Raw genomic sequence first — 17,928 nt, forward strand, 5'->3', positions numbered from 1 at the left:
TTATCTCCGAGGTTAATGCACTCAGCACATCCTGGCAGGAGAACGTTGGCTGAGATTATTTCTGGTTTTCTGCTCGGGTTTCTGCAGCTTAGAGGAAATGTGGAAGGAAGGAAAGAAGGAAGGAAAGGAGGGAGGGAGGAGGTCAGGTGTACAGGAGAGGAAGATAAAGGGAGCGACAGAATGAATGAAGGAGCAAATAAATGAACAAAGCTAACAAAACAAACAGCGCAGCAGCAGTAAAGGGCAGCCTGGATGAGGAAGAGGAAGGAGGAAGATGTTGTAAAAAGGAAGATGAATACTTCTTACAATTATGCACTCCAGCGCCTAAAACCTGCTGCCGCCTCAATTACACAACAACCCTGAGTGCATGTCGGGGCGAATAATGTCCACACAACCCAACACACACACACACACACACACTTAGGTCTTCATATCAAACATTCAGCAGATACAAATTGGATTTTAATTGCACTTCCCACCACAATCAAATGTAGTTAAATCATTGTTTTGTCTCTGTTGTTTTATTCCCTCTCGCAATTAAAGACGTATTTATTCATGAAGCTCGTACTTCTGAAATACATGACGTACAACTGTGTTTAGAGTGGAGGGTGAAGGCGGTACAACACACACAGACTCACACACACGCAGTAATTCAGAAATAGGGTCCCAATTTGGTTAAAAGGTTTAATAGCGCCCTCTGTTGGTAAGTGGAAATATGGGGCTAAAGTAACTGTATAACTTAGGAGTGTTTAGATTGCATCTGGCATCACACATCTCAAACACACACACACACACACACACACACACACACACAAACACAAATCAATTCACTTTATGGTAATGAAAATTAATTCCGCCCGAAAACAAGGACGCTTTCTGCTCCACTTTGTCTGCTTTTTAGGTCTTCTTCATTTACATACTCCCTGTCTCTCCCTCCCTCCCTCCCTCCCTCCCTCTCCCCCCTCCCTCCCTCTCTACCTCTCTCCAAAAACCTTGAGAAAAACTTCATTTCTTTTGGTTCAATCATTGCACAGCACAGACGTATGGAAACAGTTTTTTTTCTGTAGAAACATAACTTTGTGCCTCGCTAACACACAGACGGGTCCTGTCGTCTATCGACCACCTGCCGGATTGTTCCTGTCCAAAGCTGTGAGCAGTCGTGTATCGCAAAGCTGAAATCTATACAAGCCAAATGACTGTCCTAGAAACAAATGAGCCGTTAGATGAGAAATTGAATGCATATTTACCTGCAGAGTAAACGACGACAGAGCAGAAGTTATGAGTTGGAAAGTTGTGATGTTTGTTTTGAACGCCGGGAATGTCGAGGAAATGCGGGATAAACATGCTTCAGGGTGACAAACGTCTCCCTCTCTAATCTCCCCAGCTCCCAAAGTTGTCTCCTTCTCTTTCGACGTGGGCAACGGGGCGGTGGAGCTGACGGTACACTCGGCCACGCCCCTCAACGACGACCAGTGGCACCGCGTGATGGCCGAGCGCAACGTGAAGGAGGCCGTCCTCCAGCTGGACCAGACCTACAGGGCGTCCAGGCTCGCCCCGGCACAGGGACACACCAGGCTCGAGCTCTTCAGCCAGCTCTACGTGGGTAAGTCACACACACACACACACACACACTGTTAAAACAATTAGCAGCCCTTATATGTTAAACAACTGAATGCAATTTGAATATTTTAAATCCCCTTTGCGTAGACAACACTCACACACACACACACACACACACAGACACAGGGGAAACACACCATAATTATGAGCTCTTATTGGTGGAAATAAAAGCATTACGTGCACAGCATTAATGTCATTATACATAGATTGAACTGTTTATTAAGAATCCTTCCATACTGACTGTGTGTGTGTGTGTGTGTGTGTGTGTGTGTGTGTGTGTGTGTGTGTGTGTGTGTGTGTGTGTGTTTTCAGCCTTTATTAGCTCATCACATTTACTCTGTGTTCCTCCTTAAGAGCTTCCTGTCCAGTTTGGAATTACATTAATGTTAATCCCAACCCCCCCTCACACACACACACACACACATACACACTTTAATGATTCCCCCACATGTGGACACACGGATCTGCTTGCAAACCGTGAAGCAGAGTTTTTAATGATGTTAAATTAAAGCTTTGCTGAGCGTTGGCGCCCTGCTGTGAGTGTGTGTGACTAACACTAACTTATTACACTTAGTGAGGTCATCCATGTCTCGCTCCAAGACTTATAACACGCATGTATTGTCTTAAGAGCCCACACACACACACACGGGTGCTATATCAGTTAGCGTAGGGATTACGTCTTATTCCGGCGCCACAGTCGCTTTAAGTTCTGCCTACATGAGTCTTTCTGCTTTGTTGCTGCTGGCTTTGTCTCCCGCTCCACCCAAAGCCTCTCCAGCTCCTCTCACAAAGGTTCAAATAGCTAGAAGATCTGGGTGGTTTCCTGGCTGTCGCCCGGCTCTCACTTCTCTATCTCATTCCAGCTTTTGTGCTGAGCTGACAAGAGCCCCGCGAACCAAACTCCAGGGCTGAAATAGTTTTAGGGATTTGCAGGATAGAGGAGGAAAAGTGCTGAGGCGGATCATATAGCTTCTTTCTAATGCTTGGGAAAAAGTTCTGCCCAAAGGAGATAGCTCCAAATTCCAATCAGGCGTGCCAAAGTGGCAGTCTTACCCCCTTTGATCCTCATTTATACCATAATTTCATCGTCGCTTTCGCTGATTCAAATACATCCTCACCTTATCGCGCCCCTATTCGCCTCCCAGCGTATTTATGCGGTCGTGTGAGTGAGAAACCTGACGAGGATGGAAAGGTTTTGTCACTTTGAGACTTCAAAAACGTCGCTGCCAGATAGCGAGCCCCAGACGTCGTCTCCTTTGCATATTCCCGGCTCCCGAGGAGATATGGAGAACAGGGTGGAGGAGAGGAGGAGGTGAGGTGAAGGAGGTCTTAATCCCCGTTCTTGCTTGGGAAGAGGAGTTGCGCAACTTGGCTGGGTAAATGGAAAGAGGTTTAGATTTGACCTCTGACCTCCTGTGTGAAAAAGAGAGACATCGATCTTCAGGCTCTTGATCCAGAGATTAGGAGAGAGTGACGACCTTTTGCCACTTCAGGCCTCGGCACTTATTGACAACTATGCGGCTGTTTGAAGGTGGAACAGTAGAGAAGGAAAAGAGAGAGAAGAAGAAACACAGTTCATACGCAGGAACAGAGCCATGTGTCCCTACGTGTCTCTGTCTCATCTGTCTCTGTATCACCTCTCTCTAATCCGCAAATACTGACATTATGATCTCTCTCTCTCTCCTTCTCTCTCCTTCTCTCTCTTTCTGCTACTCTCACTCTCTCCCTCACTTTCTCTCTCTCTCACTCTCTCTCACTCACTCTCTCTCTCCTTCTCTCTCCTTCTCTCACTGTCACTCTCTCGCTCTCCTTCTCTCACTGTCACTCTCTCTCACTCACTCTCTCTCTCCTTCTCTCTCCTTCTGCTACTCTCACTCTCTCCCTCACTTTCTCTCTATGTCTCCTTCTCTCACTCTCACTCTCTCTCCCTCCCTTACTCTCTCTCACTCACTCACTCTCTCTCTCTCTCTCCTTCTCTCACTGTCACTGTCACTCTCTCCCTCACTCTCTCTCTCTCGCTCTCCTTCTCTCACTGTCACTCTCTCGCTCACTCCCTCTCTCTCTGCTAATACGCTCTCACCAAGCATTTGATTGGTTCGGTGTTTACTGCACAGTGGCTCATTTGCTCTAATGGCCTTGAGAGTAAATGTTATACCATCAGCATGCTGTCTTTTACTTCAGACTGTTAGCTTTTATTCCAATCCACCACATATATGAATATAAACATAAATCTGTCCACATGTTAGTCACTTAATGCCGCCGTCTGTTCCTTTAATTTCCCCTCCTTGTGATTCATGTTCACTGTCACATCTTCCTATATGATTTTGCACGTTTCCTTTGCTTGATTGTCTCATGCTCGGCTTTGTTTTTCTCTTTCTTTTGTCTTTCTTTTGTCTTTTTCTGCATGCTTTCTTTTGTCACGGACTGGCTTCTCCCTCGCTGTGTGTGTCTGTGTGTGTCACAGGGAAACCGGCCTCTCTCACCTGCCAGACCAGTAGGTAACATTTAATGAGGACGAGTCAAAGACGACGCGGACAAAGACGCGGTCTCGATTCATACAACCAAGTTATTGACGAACTGTAACTGTCGCGCCACCTGCAGGTCAATCTGTGCTTCATTCATTCACATCAGTATTGAGTGTTTGGTTACAGCAGACGAGTCAGCATGTTTTGAAGAATAAGCCATGCCCCCACAACTTTCGTACGACCCAAACATTCTACATGTAACAATTGGGGAGGGGGAAAAAAAGGGCGTGGTTAAAAATCATAGGTCACTATGTACATCTAATGGATTCCTCCCTAAAAACAGCACCTCCTTGACTGAGGCATGAAGTTTTTTACCAACAGAATGTGTGTACTCTGTGCGGTCGTCACGGAGGAAGCTCGTCCCTTATTGTCAGGAAGGCGCCGCAGCTTTAAGGACACAGCGGATGTAAAGGCACCGGGCGGCTGAAATGGAATTTGTATGATACCATCATCCCACGGAAATGCCAGTGGCGTAGGAAGGCGATCGGAATGGCATTTAAAGACGACGCGCATTTCAAACACACACACACACACACCGTTAAACCCAAGTATGAAATGGCATCCTTAATAGCAGCCATACTAAACACACAACGGATACACAAAAAAACAGAGAAGAAGAAGAAGAAGGAAGAACACCACAAAACGCTGTACGACTCAGATACTTGGTGCAGTGTGTGTGTGTGTGTGAGTGTGTGTGTGTGTGTGTCAGGGAGTATTTGCATGTGTACACCCACTTTCTTAAGTGTGTCTTCATTAAGGCATCATTATGCAAGAGTAGAGAAACCATACTGTCTCACACACACACACACACAAGTTGAAGTAGGCCAGAAGGTCAAACTGTTCATCCTACGCAATCTTAAAGTGAATATTAAATCAGCTTCTCTTCATTAGAAAGTGTGTGAGTGTATGTGTGTGTGTGTGTGTGTGTGTGCGCGCGCGTGTGTGCCTTAATGAATATAAAATGTGTCTTCATTAGCACATCATTATAGAGTAACATACCCATAAGCAACATAGATCCCACTGACAAATGAATAAATGTAATTGTGTGTGTATGTCCCTGTGTGTGTGTGCCTGTGTGTGTCTGTGTGTGTGTGTTCACTCTGTGCCACTGCTTCTGTCTCCAAGTTCCATTTCTGCCTTTAGGTGCGTCACACAATGTGCTCGCGTGTGTGTGCATACCATTTGTGATTAAGCTATACTGCAGACACCTGTGTGTGTGTGTGTGTGTGTGCAGGTCGGTCTCCACAGGCCTGAGAACCTGCTGTCCGTTTAATCAGAGACTGATTCAGACCTGAGTAAACAGGTGGCAGAAACCTCCAGCCAATCAGTGCTGCAAAATGGATTAATTAACAGGCTCTGTGGCGGCCAAATCCACTGTGAGGCCGGGACACGCGTGGAGCCAAAGTGTGTGTGAAAGTGTGTGTGTGAAAGTGTGTGTGAGAGCGCCTGCAGCATGTACAAACACCAGTAGAATATTAGCCTTATCTCGCTGTATATCCTGCTGTATTTGTGCATTATGTCTGTGCTTCTACACTAGCAGGTGTGTGTGGGTGTGTGTGCTTGTTTGTGTGTGTGTGTGTCCCTCTAACGTATCTCCTCTGACAGACGCCCCTCTGTCATCCATACGCTGTAATTGAGAGGTTTTAATAACTAAAACGGCCCTCGGCTCTGGTTAATGATCTTGCACGTGTGTGTGTGTGTGAGTGTGTGTGTGCGTACAGTGCATCTCCGGGTGTGCATCTATACCTGCGGGTGTATGTTTATGAGTGTGTTTATGGCTGCGGTCTTTTAGAGGCACATTAATCTGTTTAACGCCCCTCCCCTGTCCGTGTTAATGGGTAGTTAGACTGTAATGGTGCACGGCCGAGATGGCGCTGGCGATGGCGTTCGCTTTAGTGGATCGGCCATCGACACCCCAAGGCTGAGCATTAACGCTCGCATCGAACTCAGTCAAATCAGGTGTGGCGCGGTGGTGTGTGTGAGCTTGTGTGTGTGTGTGTGTGTGGCCGGTGTTTGCTGGGGGATTGTTCATGTCGACACAGTGTTCATTAGGCCGCCGTAATTAGGCAGGAAATCAAACAAGATGAAGGTTGTTTCAAGAACCGCGTCGCAGTTCCGGAGTGATTATCACCGCGACAACGCTGTCCCTTCCTCCAGGCGTCGGGATGGAAACGTCCTTATGATTAGAGATTAAAACACAAATCGCATCGCGTTCCGACAAAAACGACCCTGACGCCCCTTCGTCCTCGTTTTCCTTCACTCACTCCCTCTTCTTCCTCGCTCATCCTCTCTCTCTCTCTCTCTTAGGTGCGGCGGGGGGGCAGCGCGGTTTCCTGGGCTGCATCCGGGCGCTGCGGATGAACGGCGCCACGCTGGACCTGGAGGAGCGGGCCATGGTCACGCCCGGGGTCAAGCCCGGTTGCCAGGGTCACTGCACCAGCTACGGCATGTACTGTCACAACGGAGGGAAGTGCGTGGAGAAGTACAACGGCTACTCCTGTGACTGCAGCACCACCGCCTACGACGGGCCCTTCTGCAAAATAGGTGAGACTCCTGACGTCTTCATCTTCATCTTCACCGCCTCACCAAAGCTCAAACATCCTGTGATCTAAAGACGGCATAGAGATGAGGAAGGATATCTGGCTCCTTCATCATCAGATTCAGGGTTTGTGATAAAAGGCATGGACTTCGTGACTTTGTGCTTCCCTGCAGATCCTCCGTGATTTTAGACTGAGCGCTCTCGTGCATACTGAGTGCTGACGAGGAGCCGCCATTAGTGAAGGTAGAAGTTGGGAGAATGAGGAGAAGAAGAAGAAGTGTCAGTGGTGTCTTGGCGTGTAGTTGAAGGGTTTCGTTGTTTGTTTCACAGGGATTCATTAGACGCTGCACCAAAGTTTCTGCTTCCCCCATAAAACAAGTTTTGATAAGATGCTCTGGGGAGCGAGGCAGAGCGGCAGAGCGGCGGCGCTGTCAGAGGCGCTCTGCTTGCTCTCAGTCACACAGTTGATCCGCCGACACGTGAATTAATTTGTTTCCTAAAGCTGAAGAGTGTTTCTCCCCTGTGCTCCCGCCGGGTGGAGGGGTGGGGGGGGGGGGGAGAGACGAGATGACAGAGATGCAGAGAGGTGTGTGCGTGCGTGCGTGCGTGTGTGCGTGTGCGCGCGTGTGTGTAGTGGGGACAAGAGTGACGATTTGCACTCAAATTCAAATACAACACATACTAAAAAGTTTGAATTCTGTCAAAACCAATCAGGCATTTAAAGATGTAGACGCCTCCTTGTGTGTGTGTGTATGTGTGTGTGTCTCTCTCTCTCTCTCTCTCTCTCCCCCTCCCTCTCTCTGTCTCCTCTACCTACCCCTGATTGGTTGTCAGAAGGAGGCAAAGTAAGGCAGAGAGCGCACCCTTGTGTCTGCTGGTGTGCATGACGTGTCCCTGTTAGTACCTTTGTTTCCTTCCTCTTCCTCTCTCCTCTTCCTCTCTTCCCTCTTCTCCCCCCGTCCCCGTCTTTGTCCTTTTCGACCTCTTCCTCCATTCTCCGTCCCCGTCCCTTGTCACCCTTATCTCCTCTCCTTCCTCCTTTATTTACCTTCCCCTCCTTCTCTCCATCCCACCTCGTCACCTCTCCCTCATGTCCGCTCCCGTCCCCTTTTGTTCTCTCCTTTTCTTTCCTCTGTCTCCTCCCTCTCCCTGTCCTCCTCTACCTCCTCCTCCTCGCTGTAATCTCTCCTCCTCTCCCTTTCCTCCCAGCGAGTGAAAAATGCATGAAGCCAGCCATAATTGCACGCTGCATTTCCATTGTATCCATATTTACACAGCGCTCAGGGATCCTGCAGCATTATTAGTATACACACTTATTCTTTCGCTTTTCTGCCCTTGAGGTTTGCATGGTTTGTGCAGAGCTCCATACATATACATGAACACACAATACAACACACACACATACACACATATACACAAAGAAACCTGGAGAATTCCCAAAACCCCAAACTTTACACATTACACACACACACACACATAAAGAGAACCTGGCCTGCAGCAGAGTGTGAGTTTGTGTGTGTGTGTGTGTGTGTGTGTGTGTGTGTGTGTGTCTGTTTCCTCTGAACTGCAGGAGAAGCTGAGACATAAATTTGACTCATAAATTCTCCATAATCCATAAATATCTGATGTGAAACGTAACAACCATTTATTTTTAACCCTTCGAGAGTCCAAACTCTTATTGGATTTTTTTTTGGCACCTAAAAAAAATGGGGTGGAATTGTGAAGGAGTAAATATTTTAAAAAAAATTGAAAAGAAAATCTGAGGAAAACATTTATCAAAAATAATTCAATAAAATCAATAAAAAAAAGAGAGAAATATATTAGTAGTTGTTGTTTTTTAATTATTTGTACAAAATAAATCGACCCAAAAATATTCCACAAATAATTGGTCATGTGATATCTGACAGAAAAATTCAGATTTTCAGAGGGAATGTTTATGTTTGGGCACTGAAAGACCAAATGACTCCTGTGTATGCCCGTCACTGAACACGTCCCAATCAGAAGACTTCTAACAACGTATTGTAACAGCTTCAGTCTAACATATGTCTTGTGTTGTCATTCCAGTGGCTCAATCTGCTGTGAGGACTAAACAGGCACTTTGTTTCATTCTAACGTATAAACCTTCGCTCGTCTCCATCAGTCGCTCTGCTGTCACTCTGGCAGCGACGGGACGTTTCCCTGAGTATTCCATATTTGGGAAGACAAAGCAGCCGGCAGAGTGAAATCCTGGTGAACACCGGGCCGATCCAGCTGCCTGAGACCTGGGGAGTAAAAACCGCCTATTCGGAAACTTCACAAGCACTCAGCCCGGTTAACACGGAGCGATTGGCGAAATCGGCCTCCGCAGGCTTAAAGCCGCGTGGCTGCACAGCAGAATGGACGACCAAATTGGTGGTGCGGCTGAACGGGGGAAATTGTTCGCTGCTATGTCAACACCACTCAGCGAATTTGGCCATTTTCTCCTAATGAGCCTTTTATTAAATTCACCTAATGTAGCTTGAAGTATTTATCGTGCCGCGTCGGGGCGGGAGATGACGGAAGACGGCGAGCGTTCCAGGGCGACGTACATAAACGTGTCAGCCGCCGCCGCCTCGCCGTCAAGGGATGTAGTGAATGGAGGCAATCGTGCAAAAAGCCATGTATGCACGCGGCGTGACCGCTCTCTTTTCATTTCATGCCCACCGGGTGTTTGGAGCTCATTGCAGGACGCACCTCATACACACACATCACATACACACATCATACACACGTTCCAGTGAGAAATAAGCTCTCTGCCTCTCAACACTTGATTAAGAGAATCAATAAGCTCGCTGGAATGGCTGCAATATGTCATTAGGCCTGCTAATGTACTGGTAAACAGTGTATTGTTTTATTTCAGATGCTGCAGCGAAGCAATTTAACACTCGCTTTCCTCCACCTCCTCAGCTCGCCCTGTATTTATGTGTGTGTGTGTGTGTGTGTGTGTTCGCCTCTCTTCTTCATCTCTTTCCCTCGTCTGTTTCTCTCCCTGCAGACGTCGGGGGTTTCTTCGAGGCCGGCACGCTCGTGAGGTACAACTTCCCGCCCGAAGCGACGGCGGCGGCCAGCAAGGAGTCCAAGGCGGCGTCCGCTCACCATCTGACGCCGCAGGAAGTCAATCTGACCAGGGAGGAAGTGGCCTTTAGCTTCAGCACCTCCAACGCCCCCGCCGTTCTGATGTACGTCAGCTCCAAGACGCAGGACTACTTGGCCGTGGTGCTGAGGCAGAACGGTAACTCACACACACACGTTCCTTACACACCGACTTTCTCTCAGTCCATCTGAAGACAAAGACATAACGTTCTCTGGACACGAGTTTATTGTCTCATAAATAACTTCCACTTATGTCTCTGCTGGAAGCAATGACGCACTTTAATTACATTTAGACCCTAAATCAAGATAAATGCAGGTGTTGGAGCTTTTTGAAGGTGTGTGTGTGTGTGTCTGTTTGTGTGTGTGTGTGTGTGTGTGTGTGTGTGTGTGTGTGTGTGTGTGTTAACCACCTGCTGCTGCCCGTCTGCCCTCAGGCTCGCTGCAGGTGCGGTACAACCTGGGGGGTCTCCGGGAGCCGTTCGCCATCGACGTGGACCAGCGTAACCTGGCCAACGGACAGCCGCACAGCGTCAACATGACCCGCAAGGACAGGAGCATAACGATCCAGGTACACACACATGCACGCAAGCACACACACACACACACACACACAGATAAACAGATATTTCAAGCTTTTAGATGGAGGCTCGTAAACTGCAAGTCACTGAGTAAGCTGCTATTTCAAGATGGCACTTACAAGCAAACAAAGCACACACACACACACACACACACACACACTGGGTTTTCAGTCCTCCATCGTGATGAAACTGTTTGCCCTCTGCCACTGTTAATCCACTTCCAGTAGACGGCCTGAGTGGAGCGGCATCGATCTGTGTGTTTGTGATCGCCGCTGAATGTAGATCTGCCCGCTTGTGCACGCGTGTGTGCGTGTGTGTGTGTGTGTGTATGTGTGTGTTCTAGATGAGACAGATGGCTTGCGATGCCCGTGTATCACCGCCGTCACGTGTGCTTTTGCGTTTGGTGGGTGTAAACAGCTCGACGCAGATCAATACCATCAAACCAGAGTGTGTAGCTGTCAGGAAGGAGACGAGGCTCTAGTTTGTGTTCATACGAGTCCCGTGTAAACATTACTAACCAACATAGATCAACTAGAACATATATGAAGAAGAAATGATGGTGAAAGTCTCCTACCAGCCTCTGTGACTCCACGGGGTCACGGAGCAACCGCCGCTTATTTCTCAGCTTTTTAATTGCAAATCTATGAAAAACCCTTTAAGTGTTGCTTGCCTGAGGGTGTTGATATCTTCTGTCACATCCATACGTCTCCTCTCCCTCCCCTGGTTCATGTATACGGCTCAATCCAACTGCGTCGCCTGTGATCACGCGCCATTGTGCGAATTCTGACAGGGAGGAAATGAAAGTGGATGATCCAGTGGGATTCTCTCTCATTTCCTGAGCTAAATGGCGTCCTGCAGCTGCTGATCACACCGGCGGGAGCGCTTCCACATAGCACATCTATTTCCAAACACCATTCAAAGTGACACACACACCCACACACACACACACACACACGCCCTGGCACACCCGTACACTCTTACTTTGTTGGATGTGTGACTGAACTGTTAACTGGTCCGCGTGTCCTCCAGGTAACTCTGAACAACAAACTATGAGAATGTTTACGTCCCCTGAGCGACCATCTGGTTTCCCACATTCGCTTTGGAGAGATGGGAGGATGAGGAAGAGAGGAGAGAGGAGATGAAGGCTAGGACCCAGACTGTGACATGAACGTAGATGGTTTTGATGGTGATATGCAACAGGAAGCACCTAAAGCTGTCCATTTTCAGCCAGTGTGCACAGTAGTGTTGCTGACAGGAAGAGGACAAGTGTCTTATCTGTGTGTTACTCAAAGGCAACGTTATGGCTTCATTCTTTAAAGATGTAATAATGTAAGACGCTGAGATACAAGTGAGGAGCAATAAAAGCCTGAGATGCAGGAGGGATCTACATGAATTTAGAGGGTCGAGGGAGGAGAAGAAGAGCGTTTACCTCTGACTGCACCGGGCCAACGCCATCAGCACCGCCGAGCCCTGAGTCACTCAGACCAGCGGCTGTTTAAAGTTTAAAGACACTGCAGAGACGAGAGGGGAGACGAGTCGGCGGGCGGTGATTGGAATCAGAGAGGGAAGAGAGGAGGATTGAAAGAACGGAGAAGGGGAGCGAGGGACGATGGGAAATATGATAAGAGGGATCCACTTTGATGTGTGTGTGTATGTAGCTCTGTTTCCACGACGATCTCAAACACGCTGATGCAATCTCACTCTAATGCAGCACGTGGACGTCCGTCTTCCTCCGTCTCCGGCGTCTTCCAGTCACCTGGAGCGTCGCTTCACTTCATCACAAGCTTAAAGTCCCACCTGATATCACCATGGAAACAACACCGTCATAACAGTTCCCATCCTATAGTGTATTTGTGTTTAATATGTGGCTATGCTAGATTGGATTCTTCCTCGGCACATACTTAAGGAAATGGATTTTCACCCTTTGTTAATTTCCTCTCTGATTCCTGCTGCTTATGGAAGAAGAGAAGAAGAGTTCCCAGAGGAGTGTGTGTCGTTTAAAAAGAGCCGTTTAGAGCCGGGATCACACAAACTGGGTCTGTAATTGACAAAGTTTGATAAAGATGCGTTTGTTCTTCTCTGTGGACCTTTTTTCTTTGTGTTTGTGTGTGTGTGTGTGTGTGTGTGTGTGTGTGTGTGTGTGTGTGTGTGTGTGTGTGTGTGTGTGTGTGTGTGTGTGTGTGTGTGTGTGTGTGTGTGTGGGGTTCATACTCGGCCTGCCCTCCCCGCTTCAGCAGCCTATTTGTTTTCTGAGATAAAAGTAAATAAGCTGAACGCAATTTAATTGTGGCCCATTATCCCATCCTGCAGCCACCGTGGAGAGACACACACACACACACACACACACACACACACACACACACACACACACACACACACACTCATGGTGCTCCGCTGGGGTTTTTTGGTGAAAGAATCAAATTAGGATATGCAGTGTGTGTGTGTGTGTGTGCGTGTGTGTGTGTGTGTGTCAGATAAACAGTGGAGCAGGGGCACGGCTGCAGTCCAGAGCGTCAAAGGAGCAAATATCCGTTAAAATACGCAGGAACAAAAGTTATTGTTTTCCGCCTCTTCCTCCTCTTCCTCCTCAGCTTTGGGCCAGCGGTTTGCTGAGATAACTTTTCCTGTGGCGAAGGGAGAGAGAGAGAGAGAGAGAGAGAGAATAAAGGAGAGATGGATAGAGAGATGGACGGTGGGTGAACACATAAAAACCAATTTGTTGTGCCGCAATGATTCTCATCAGCAGCCTGAGCTCAGAGCCTTCAAGCTAATTAGAAATTTGAGCGAAACGGCAATAACAAGTTAATTATGTTGGAGGCATATTAAAGTCCTGTATGCAACGCAAACACGCACGCCGTCTCCCTCTCCCTCTCCCTCTCTCTCTCTCTCCCACTCTCTCTCTCTCTCTCTCTCGGCCTGTGAGTGTTTCCAAGAAAAAGCTTTTGATCTGATGGGACCTGTGTGACCGCTGTGTTTCTCTTATCTTAGCTTAGTTTGACCACAAGAGGGAGACATTGAGGCTTTTCCCTCTCTGGCAGTCATTAATAATTACTTCCCATCCTCTGCCTCTTCTTCATCATCTGGTGTACTCTGCTTAATGTGCTGATGCAGATCTGCCACTGAGCAGTGCTGCGGTCTGTCGTTTTACACACACACACACACACACAAACAGACACACTCTGTCTCTGTTTAAGTGGAGATGCTGATAAATGATCTCTCTCTCTCTCTCGCTCGCTCTCTCTCTCTCTGTCTGTCTGTCTGTCTGTCGTCCTCTCGTCTCAGCTGGATTATTACCCTCCGGTCAGCTACACACTCCCGGACGCCTCAGACACACACTTCAATCTGGTGAAGACGCTGTTTTTAGGCAAAGTCTTTGGTGAGTATGTTAGATGTTGTGTTTGATGTTATTGGGGGGTCCTGGCCCTTTAAGAGGTGCAGTTGTTGCTGTATCAACCCTTTCCTTGAAATGCAATCGAGTGCATCTACTCTCTTGTTTCCCTCCGTCTCCTCCTCTCATGGCTCAGACACTTCGATCAGGATCCATTAAAGAGCCCCAACTTTTAAAACTGCAATAAATATCCCTGATTTCAACTGTTAATAATTGATGAAATAGTCAGAAAGATGCGACTGGCGCTGCAAAAACGTGGTGTGGACGAAAATCAAACCAGACATCCGAGGTTTCTTCTCTCTGGCTCATGCTCATGTTGTAGTGACACATAACTCCCACTAGAGGGCGCCAGAGGGCTGCAGAGACTCTTTGTTGATGTCAGTGGGATGTGGAGAAGTACAGAAAGGCTTCACAGCTACGAGCCAAACGTTCCAGTCAGGCTCGTTTTGAATGTAAATCTCCCTGTGAGGCCGTGCAGTCACATTTATACGCTTTAATAAATCCATTTTCAATCGTATAGTGGAGGTAAGCACGCAGTTTCAATCACATTGAGGTGAATTCATGACATTTGAAACAATTAACTGCTTTAATTGCTGTATAATCACAGTATTAAAGGCCTGGTAGTAAAGTAAAGGTCTTGCGAGAGCAGGAATGGACAGAATCACCTGATCGTGAATTCATTTTGAGATGAGGTTCTTTCTTTGTTGCTGGTATGGGTTGAAGTGACTGTACTGTACCACCAGGGGGCGCCTCAGGTCCCACCAGTTCTCTCCGTCTCCGCTCCTGTTGTTCTCTGCAAGTTGCGACAAAGTCAGTGAGGTTGAAGTAACGCGCCGACTTCACTCACCAGCCAGAACTATCGACTGCTGCACGCCACAGGGGCCTCTGGGAAAACACTGCAGTGCACGCCTCATACACACACATACACACACACACACGCAGAAAACACAGGAGCCATCCATCTTTGTCCTCCTAACAAAGAACAGATGAGAGCCACACTCGGGCCAAAGTCACCTTACGTGCCAGCTTGTATTCAGCCCAACCCAAACACACAAACACACACAAACACAAACACACACAAATAGACTTATGACTGTAGATCTCATTAGAGCCAGAGTTCAGAGAAATCAACATGGATTCAAATAGGAGGAAGCAGAAGAAGATGGTGGGATTTGAAGGGAATATAAAAGAAGAAGTGTGACGGAAACGATGGGGGAGAATAAGACAAAGAGACACAACAAGGAGGCCATTTTTCACATCTTGTCAAATGTGTTCCACTTCTGTGTCGAGCCCCGCAGAGACAAGAGTGGCTCACACACACACACAAACACACACACACACACACACACACAGTACAGCACAGCTATCAGATTCTCTATTTCTGGAAGACAGAGCCTCAGTGTTTAGCACGGAACACACACACGGAACACACACACACACATGCTGATCAGAGATGTCTCCTCTGTCACGGCTCAGTCTGCTGATGCTGCGATGGGGATGAGCTGAGCCTGAATAAAGATGAAGATGCACCAGATCAAGATAGATAAATCGATACGCAGACAGTTTAGTAAAAAGCCTCAGTGCAGCTCAATATATAATTAACTTATGAGCTTATGTTAAAGAATCCCTTAAATAATTAAGACGACTTATTACTCAGCAGGACAGGCTGAGGTAACGTTTATAAGTTATAAGTAAGTCATGAACAAAAGGTGTTTTAAGCAAATAAGTGTGTGTGTGTGTGTGTGTGTGTGTGTGTGTGTGTGTGTGTGTGTGTGTGTGTGTGTGTGTGTGTGTGTGTCTTGGTCAGGTCTGGGTCATGAGGTTTACAGCGGCGGTGTCAGGAGTAATTGTACCCGAGTGTTATTGATCTGAAAGAGCAGAGATGATTCAGCACATGTTATAGAGTCGCACTGCTGTTTCCTATAGATGCTGCATACACTGTGTGTGTGTGTGTGTGTGTGTGTGTGGGTGGGTGTGTACATGAGAGACTGTGTGTGTGCGCATTCTTAGATAACATTGTGCTTGTAATAGTGAGGCGCATTCATATACTGTGTGTGTATGCAGAGATGCATTATGCTGTAACAATGTTATTATGTGTGGTGTGTGTGTGTGAGTCTGGTTATGGGTGTGTGTAAGAGCATATGGCATGTCTATATATGTACATACATGGGTGTGTATGTCTGTGCTTCTCGTAGCTGTCAGTCTGTCTGTGTGTGTGTGTGTGTGTGTGTGTGGGGTAAACGTTCTGTCTCTCTATCTGCTTGACTCTGATTCTGGCAGCGTGCGTCACATACATGTCCCACATGCGTCCCTCTGCTGCTCCATCTGTCATCACCATCCTGTAGATGAAGATATAAAGCTTCTCCTCCTTCAGTCAAACCTTCATCAACCAGCAGGTTGACACATTCGTCTTGTTTATTTCATTGATTGTTGCTATAGGAAACACATTTTCTCTGTGTATTATGAGCAGCTGCAGGTCTACTGAGGGGTTAAAGTGGTGAATAGTTGCACCAAACACCCTGAACATATGCTGCCTGTATTATTATGTCATCATTTGTCATATTGATGACAGCATACTTTATCTTGTGACTTTACTGTAAGATCAAAGGCAAAAAGTGTGTGTGTGTGTGTGTGTGTGTGTGTGTGTGTGTGTGTGTGTGTGTGTGTGTGTGTGTGTGTGTGTGTGTGTGTGTGTGTGTGTGTGTGTGTGTGTGTGTGTGTGTTCAGTAAAGCATGACATCACCGTCTCTCCGGTTGTAACAAAGTAAGTTGTGCTTGGCTCCTGATCCAGGCCCTGGTGGGGATCCACCATCCAGGTTTTGTCCAGCTGCGTAGTTGAAGGGGGGGGGCAGGGGGGAGAGACTGCACTGCAGAGAGAGAGAGGGGGGTAGAGAGAGGTAGGGAGAGAGAGGGTGAGCAAGAGAGAGAGAGAGAGATGTTTGCCAACGTGCTGCTGTAAGAGATCCACATATCGGTGACCGCAGACGGAGTGAAGAGGAGGAGAGGAAGCAGGTTTGCCTGACATATATACTGTATACTGCTGTGTGTGTGTGTGTGTGTGTGTGTGTGTGTGTGTGTGTGTGTGAGATGCTTTGATCATTTCAGTGTTTGCTGTTATAGTTCATTATGTAAATGATTTTGCAGCAGGAAGGAGATGACAGGTAGAGGCTCTCCTCTGTGGGTGGAATGTTAAGCCAGGAATGATTTGCAGAATCCTGTGTGTGTGTCCTAGTGCGTGTGTGTGTGTGTGTGAGAGTCAGAAGGGGGGGAAAGCTATTCTTGTTGTTGCACCTCTGTTGGGTTTCTTGGCATCTGCACAGGCTGAAGCTATAGAGGTGGCCTGGATGAATACACCTGTGTGTGTGTCTGTGTGTGCGAGTGTGTGTGTGTGTGTTCAGCACAGAAGGGCGTTTCGACCACATTGTGTTTTCCATGTCTGTCTCCCCTTTCGGCTCGCTCTCTGTTTGCTGTGGCTTCTTTCCAACTTCCCCTCTCTTCCTCCATAGCTCCACTCCTCCTCACCTTCCTCACCTTCCTCACCTGTACGCTCACTTCTTCCTCAGCGTGGACACGTTATCATTCTCTCGCCCACACACCTGTTTGGAACGCAGGAATTCTAAATGTAAATGACATGAAAGTGGAGCGAGCATGATGTCACGTTCCAAACCTGTGTTCTGGGGCCGTGCTCATGCGTGCGCAGGCCCATGACTCGCCTCTACACAGACATGGAATGCGGCCATCATCGGCGTTATCAGTCACACGTTGGTGCTTTGCTGCTGTGAGGCGTGAAAACTGCCGGTGTGAGAACGCTGAGGACGCCTTATCTCTGTCTGTCTGTCTGTCTGTCTGCCAGCACCAGCAAGCAGACGCTGTGTGTAAGTGTGTGTGAGTGTGTAGGTGTGTGTGATGGTGGTTGGGTGTCATATATTCCTATTCTTTAGATGCATCCCAAGCGCATCATGTTTTCATTCACACCCCACGCCACCTCTCTCCCTTTTCTCTCCCCTGCATCAGCTTCCATTTGTTGCCATGGCAACTGTGTTTGATCATCACCTCTCCCCCTTCTCTACCCCTGCACACACACACAGACACTCCACACTCCACTCTCTTCTCCTCGCATCTTTCACACACAGCCACACCCTCCCTTTGCAGCTCTCTCTCTCCCTC

The 17,928-nt window shown here is 47.7% G+C and overlaps 1 protein-coding gene across 1 annotated transcript in view; it reads left to right on the forward strand.

Annotated features, from left to right (window-relative positions):
- cntnap2a (contactin associated protein 2a) overlaps positions 1-17,928 on the forward strand; it is a 198,617-nt gene that overhangs the window by 175,731 nt on the left and 4,958 nt on the right. Inside the window, exons 19-23 of the mRNA XM_076158328.1 lie at positions 1,385-1,603; positions 6,453-6,689; positions 9,698-9,934; positions 10,230-10,363; positions 13,656-13,749. Of these exons, the coding sequence (XP_076014443.1) occupies positions 1,385-1,603; positions 6,453-6,689; positions 9,698-9,934; positions 10,230-10,363; positions 13,656-13,749 (921 nt within the window). The remainder of the gene's footprint in view (positions 1-1,384; positions 1,604-6,452; positions 6,690-9,697; positions 9,935-10,229; positions 10,364-13,655; positions 13,750-17,928) is intronic.

This window comes from Genypterus blacodes, unplaced genomic scaffold (genome assembly GCF_046128005.1).
Source record: "Genypterus blacodes isolate CSIRO-AG114 ecotype Tasmania unplaced genomic scaffold, CSIRO-AGI_Gbla_v1 ptg000076l_1, whole genome shotgun sequence".
In the NCBI taxonomy this organism is placed as follows: domain Eukaryota; kingdom Metazoa; phylum Chordata; class Actinopteri; order Ophidiiformes; family Ophidiidae; genus Genypterus; species Genypterus blacodes.